The 6,083-nt window shown below is 34.1% G+C and overlaps 1 protein-coding gene across 1 annotated transcript; it reads right to left on the minus strand.

Annotated features, from left to right (window-relative positions):
- Positions 1–2,785: 2,785 nt before the first annotated feature.
- Positions 2,786–5,436, minus strand: LOC108856163 (NAC domain-containing protein 14). Its single transcript, XM_018629901.2, has 7 exons — positions 5,183–5,436; positions 4,808–5,085; positions 4,411–4,734; positions 3,979–4,329; positions 3,489–3,911; positions 3,215–3,415; positions 2,786–3,141 (listed from the first exon to the last, which is right to left on the minus strand). The coding sequence occupies exons 1-7, from the start codon at positions 5,361–5,363 to the stop codon at positions 2,944–2,946; spliced, it is 1,956 nt and encodes a 651-aa protein (XP_018485403.1). The 5' UTR covers positions 5,364–5,436; the 3' UTR covers positions 2,786–2,943.
- Between the last annotated feature and the right edge of the window lie 647 nt (positions 5,437–6,083).

Genomic DNA, 6,083 nt, shown 5'->3' on the forward strand with positions numbered 1-6,083 from the left:
TGGATCACCTTAATGAAATTTACAGGTAATTTCCTTTTTTGCAAGATTTTCTCTTTTTCCTTATTATAACTTTTTATATTTTCTAGAATCCAATCTTACGTTAGAACTAGATTTTGATCCGCGCTTCGAAAGCGTATATTTTTCGTTGAATAAAAATATTTGACATTAATAGTGTTTTGTTTTAATAGTATAATATATTATCATGTTATCAAGTCATATTTATTGGAAAATAAAATGATCGAAAAATATATATACTTATCAATTATTTTATTTGAGATTTTGTATATAATCTCTTATGCTACAACACATTTTTATATTTTGTGTGCATTTTATAAGATTTATATTTTTAACTGGTTAAACATAAGTTTTACTTTCTAGATTTTGGGTTAATCTAATAGTATAGATTTGTAGATGTTATAATAATTTTAGAAGTGTTTTCGTACCCGACTTAGACCCACAGTCAAACTGATAAATCCAGTAGTTCGAATATAATCCAGTTCAAATTTATTTGAAACTGATACATAAAAACCTGATAAATCCCGATAAAAAATTGTTTAATATGAATTAATATTTTAGTTTTGTTGTACAGTATTATGTTACAAAGTCATTTTATATTGAAGAAGAGAATGCTTTTTTATTTAAAACTAATAATTTATAAATTTATTTATTTGATATTTTGTATGTTACAATGATATTATAATATTGTTTGCTATATATAAGATTTTATTTGGTGAAGTAGTGAGACTTAAGATTTATGATTTTGGCCTTATGTAATATATTTTTTATGTTTTAATAGTTTTAAAATTAATTAATAATTTTAACTTGAAACTTTAAATATTTAATATAAAACTTGTGGGTAAATTATAATACATATTTACAACATATGTTTTGGGTTAAGTGGTTAGACTTTATTAAAAAATTATCCACACTACAGATTTTTTAGGTCATAGTGCCTTAACATTATAAGAGAAACCATGGTCCTCATTAGAATTTTTAAATATAGGACAATAAGAATTACTGAAATAATAGATTACTCCAAGAAAATTAATCCAAGAAAATGAACATTACAGTTGGGCTTTGGTTAAACAAAATCTTTGACCCATTAAAATATGTTGATTACTAAATAAAAACATTGAATATATAGTTAGAGAAATTTAAGGTAAGATAAAAAATAATGAGTTAAATGAAAGGGTCCAAACAATCTTGTATAAGTAATTTTTTTTAGACTTCTTCACTTTTAATAGTATAATAAATGGCATAGGAATACTATAAGTTTATAACTTTTAATAAGCATATAATGTACGATTTTAAAAAAAATCTCCTAACAATTTTATTTAATTTTTATTTTCCATATAAATTCCTAATCCCAATACTATTTGAATACCAAATCGATTAAAATAAAAACAAATTTCTAATCACAAACAGAATGTAATAACTATTACAATTTATGCTAAAATTAAATTGTAGTAGTTATTAATAAAAAATCTAGCTAAAATAAAAATTGGTTATATTTTTATAGTAATAGTTTTACACGTATAAATTTATAAAATAACTAAAAGTATTAATGAATAAATATGAAATTCTCAAATAATACTTTAGAAATATTACCAACTATTACAATTAATTTATTTTGTATAATTTATATATATATTATATATATATAGAGGTTTCAAAAGACTATTGTTATTTTATTTATTTATGTAATTTTGAATCAATCAACCTTCACCACTTTAGTTTATTTTACTATTTGATTCTCAAAACAACATATATTAAATTATACATAATATACTAAATATATATTACAAATTTAAGATAAGAACCAAATTAAATGAAAACAACAAAATTAATCAAAATTTTGATCTGTTGTACATAAATATTATGGTTGAATCGGAAAAATAGATTTATCCGATATATTCAAATAACAACCAAACTGACAAGATATTATATATTCAAAATCATATGTCTAATTCAAGTAACATAATATTATTGAAATTAAATCATGCATACTAATTACAATATAAACTACAAAATAATAAAATTACAATTAAATATTGTTAGTTATTATAATATATTTACTTTGTAAATAATTTATATCCGTGCATAAACATAAAAAAATCAATGTATTAGCTAGTTTTTTTTTGTCATCTTTGAATTGCATTAAAGAAATTTGAAATACCATTGTTACAGACTTTAACAAAATAACAAACTTCCCACCCTACTGAACATCCTTTTGAACTTGAATTTATCCTCAAGAACCACACGAGACTAAAAAATCACACCAAAGGGACATGAACACAATACTGAAAAACCATAACTAAATAGAGGGAAAGTGTTTTATCAGAACCAAAAAAGAAAAGATAAGCTCCATAATAAAGACGACACTCCAACGCAAGTTTCCAAAGAACCTGAATAAGCACTGACTGAGACCATGCGAGCAGAACAGAGACTTGAGGAGACCACAACCACAAACACATAGGCTGAAACCACAATCTCACAGAAAACAAACTCCGCAGAAACCAACGCATGACTGAAGCAGACAGAGCCAATAACCACTAACCCCACGTCTGCATCAAGGAGCCAGCGACCGAAATAGACCAAGGCATAAGATCGAACCTCCAAACACGAAGAGGGGAAATCAACCAAAAGGATCATCAGTTCATACGCGCGGACCCTTGTGTACCCAAAAGTATTAGTTAGAAAAAAAAAAGGCAAGTTTTATCTTTTATGTAACAAAAAGGAAAATTAATGATAAAATCTAGGAGTAGTTAACCGTGGGGGATACAAGTAGAAATTGTTTAAACTGCAAAGAAAGGAGGAACTACTTTGTTAATGATTCTAGGGAATTTAACTGTATCACTCAACACTACAAAAAAAAAAAAAAAAAAAAAAAGACTAGACATGATTAATTATACAAAAACGTGGAGAATGGCACTCTATATATCATCAAGTAAACATGCCTCTGAAGGAATCCTGAAACAAGAAGCTACATTTGGCATCTCTTGACTCTTTCCATATTCCTACTAAAAGTACCATCACCGCCATTATTATCACCATACCGCTACACTGCACCAACCTCTTCCTCATTAACCTCTTCTGTTTCTGCCATGATGACGATGATGAAGCCGATACATCTTCCTTTTCCTGCATCTCGCATTGTTACAATATGATTTGCCTTTACAGTATGTTTGGTGTAATTCAAAAATGAACTTACTACCTTGCTATGCGTTTCTACTTCTTCACTGTGGTCTGAGTCCCTTCCTGTGTTGTTAGGTGCTCTGGGAAGCTTCCGTATTCTTGTCTGCAAGCGGATTCTCCTATGAGCAGTTCCCTGAGTCCTTGACTCCGACAAACTTGGATGCTCTGGTGCTCTGCTCTTGTCCTTGTCAAGCAAGCTGTTTTCATTCTCCTCTACGATCTGCACTTTTCATCAACGGTTATATCGAGAGGGAAAAGGGTAGCTCTATATTTGCTAGACGTGTGAATCCTACCTTGGTCATGGCAGACTGTACTTCATCTTCTTCTTGGTTATCAACATCTCTCTCCTTCTCGTTGTTAACTGGCGTGAATGGCTGCTCGATTTGCAGCCGGATTCTTCTAGGAGCAGTGCCTTGGTTCACGAGTAAGTCAAGATCCGTCTGATTCTCTCGAGACCTAGCGTTAAGCTCATTGGGACTAATGTTCCGGTCAACAGGGAGCTGCTGCTCAAAGGATGACTGCTCGCGCTGATTGACATTGGAGTTAAACGGATCCATAGTTGCATAAGAAACTGGAGGATACTGTCCTAAAACGTTGCTATGAAGTGGCGTAAAGGTCCTAGAGGAACCGGATGAAGATTGTATCTCTACAGCCTCCTTGCTATCAACATAGTGATGATCACTGACTAATCTGGAAGCTCCAACGTCAGGAACAAACTGTAATCCATGAAGAAAAACTATGGTCAGTGCCAAGAGCAAGTGACTATCATCTGCTACATATTACCTGTGGGAAAGAAGAAGCTTCAGCAGTAGCACCCCCGTTTACAAAACCAAAGGTGTCTCTGGGAAACGACCAATGCATCATTTTGGGAAGTGCAAAGTCTTTGCCTTGACTAGCTGATTGGTTATGAAACACTTCATCCAAGACATCTGCCAGGGACTCATCTTGTATGGCGGCACCGTCCTGAAAATGTAAGCCATAATGACAGTTTCCAAAATCGCTGGAATACATTGAATCCATATGTGACGCAGGAAAACCGACGCTTGAATGCGTCGCCGGAGTATATGTTTGGTCACCGGTTTGAGCAAAGCTGGGTCCATAAAGACTTGAAAAGTCCCTTGCAAATGGGCTTTCCTATAGCACAAGAAAGCATAAAGCTATATAGATTAGGAGATGACCTCCATTTCCCAAACACGGTCAAAAATTACTTGTTACCTCTACTATGCTTTTGCCGGAAACACGGTCTCTGGCTCGAGAAGTTTCAGCATGATCAACAGATTTCTCAGTTTTAATCACCGGAGCATCATCATCAGGCTTCACATCACTGCCCTTGTCGCTTGGACACCTGTCGGTGTCATCTGATATGTTTTGAGCATGTACACGAGAAGCAGCTGTTTCTTGGAACATCTCAGAAGAGTTGTTGTTGTCCTCGCGAGAGCATCTAGTTGTGGTGGGAGTGGCATTGACATTCTCTACTTCGTCACAGTTTGCTGCAACATCACTAGGCTTGTGGAACAAGCGACACAAAACATACGGATTCTGTTTCCAAACAAAAAGTTGACTTTTTGGTCAAACATGAAGCAGAGCCAAAAGAAGAAGAAAGAAAACAGACCTGACCAGGTCCAGTGCCGTCAAGGTCCTTGTCAGTGGCACGATACTCGTGCATAATCCAGTTGGTTCTTTCACCTCTAGGAGCTCGACCACGGTAGAAGACAAGAGTCTTCTTCATACCGATAATCATCTTCTTGGACTTGATAGTTCGGTCTTTACCAGTAGCTTTCCAGTATCCAATGTCAGTAGCTCTGTTCGAACGGTGGCCACTCGGATACTTCCGGTCACGTGGACAGAAGAAGAACCACTCTTGATCATCCGTCTTGATCACCGAAAGCCCTTTAAAAATCAAGAAAATCAAGAAAACCCTAAAAAAAAAAAAACAGAGCTCAATCTTTAACAGCAAAAAAGAAGAAAGAGAGAGAGTAAAGCTAACCGGGTAAGTCCCATGGCTCCCACTTGCAAACATCGATCTCAGGGATCACTCTGACCTCCAAATCACGGCCGTTGATTTTCAATCTCAGGTAATGATTGATGAGTTCTTCATCCGTTGGTCTGAATCTGAAGCCCAGAGGTAAAGTCTCCATCGACAACGTCGCTTGTGTCTCCGTCGTCATCCTTACAATCTCCGGTCAATTAATTGCCTTCTTTTATTTTTTTTTAAAGCTTTTCTTTTGTTTTATTTGGTTTATACATAAAACCTGTGATGAAGCTACTAAGCTAACCACTTGGTTGCTGTGGCTCTGCCAATTGTGCCATGATCCGGCTCGCACGTGACATAAGAGTATTTTGTTATTTCCGATTTTACCCTCGTCTTTATCCATTTAATTACGGAAAACTGCCATGCGCTCAACCTTCTTAAGCGGCGTTGCTGGGACTGGCTTTTGACTCGAATGGTTCGCTAAGGCTACGTACAAGGCAGAGTCTACTCATTAGATTCCTTCACGTGGTACTATAAAGTTCTAAAAAAGGAGTTTTAAAAAGTTTCCTAATTAATAATAGACGTTTTATCTATGTATTTAACTTTTTCCATTTATGGCTTCTCTTTTGTATTATACGAGCAGTAGTATCTCGAATACATGTGTTCGACATCAAGCAAGCGTATGTTGTGGTTTGTTTTGTCGTAATCAATGAATACATGTTGCAGATAGATATGATGTTCTGTTTCAGGAAAAGAACGACAGACAGATTAATCTGGTTAAGGTAGTCAACTCAAGCCATAACCGGTTATAGGAAAATGATGTACAGTACATATATAGGAAGAGTTGTAATTGGGGAGAATTTCCATAGAGTCGTGTTACGGTGTACCAAAATACTATTAGAAAAATAAAGAGAAA

This window comes from Raphanus sativus, chromosome 5 (assembly GCF_000801105.2).
Source record: "Raphanus sativus cultivar WK10039 chromosome 5, ASM80110v3, whole genome shotgun sequence".
NCBI classification, from domain to species: domain Eukaryota; kingdom Viridiplantae; phylum Streptophyta; class Magnoliopsida; order Brassicales; family Brassicaceae; genus Raphanus; species Raphanus sativus.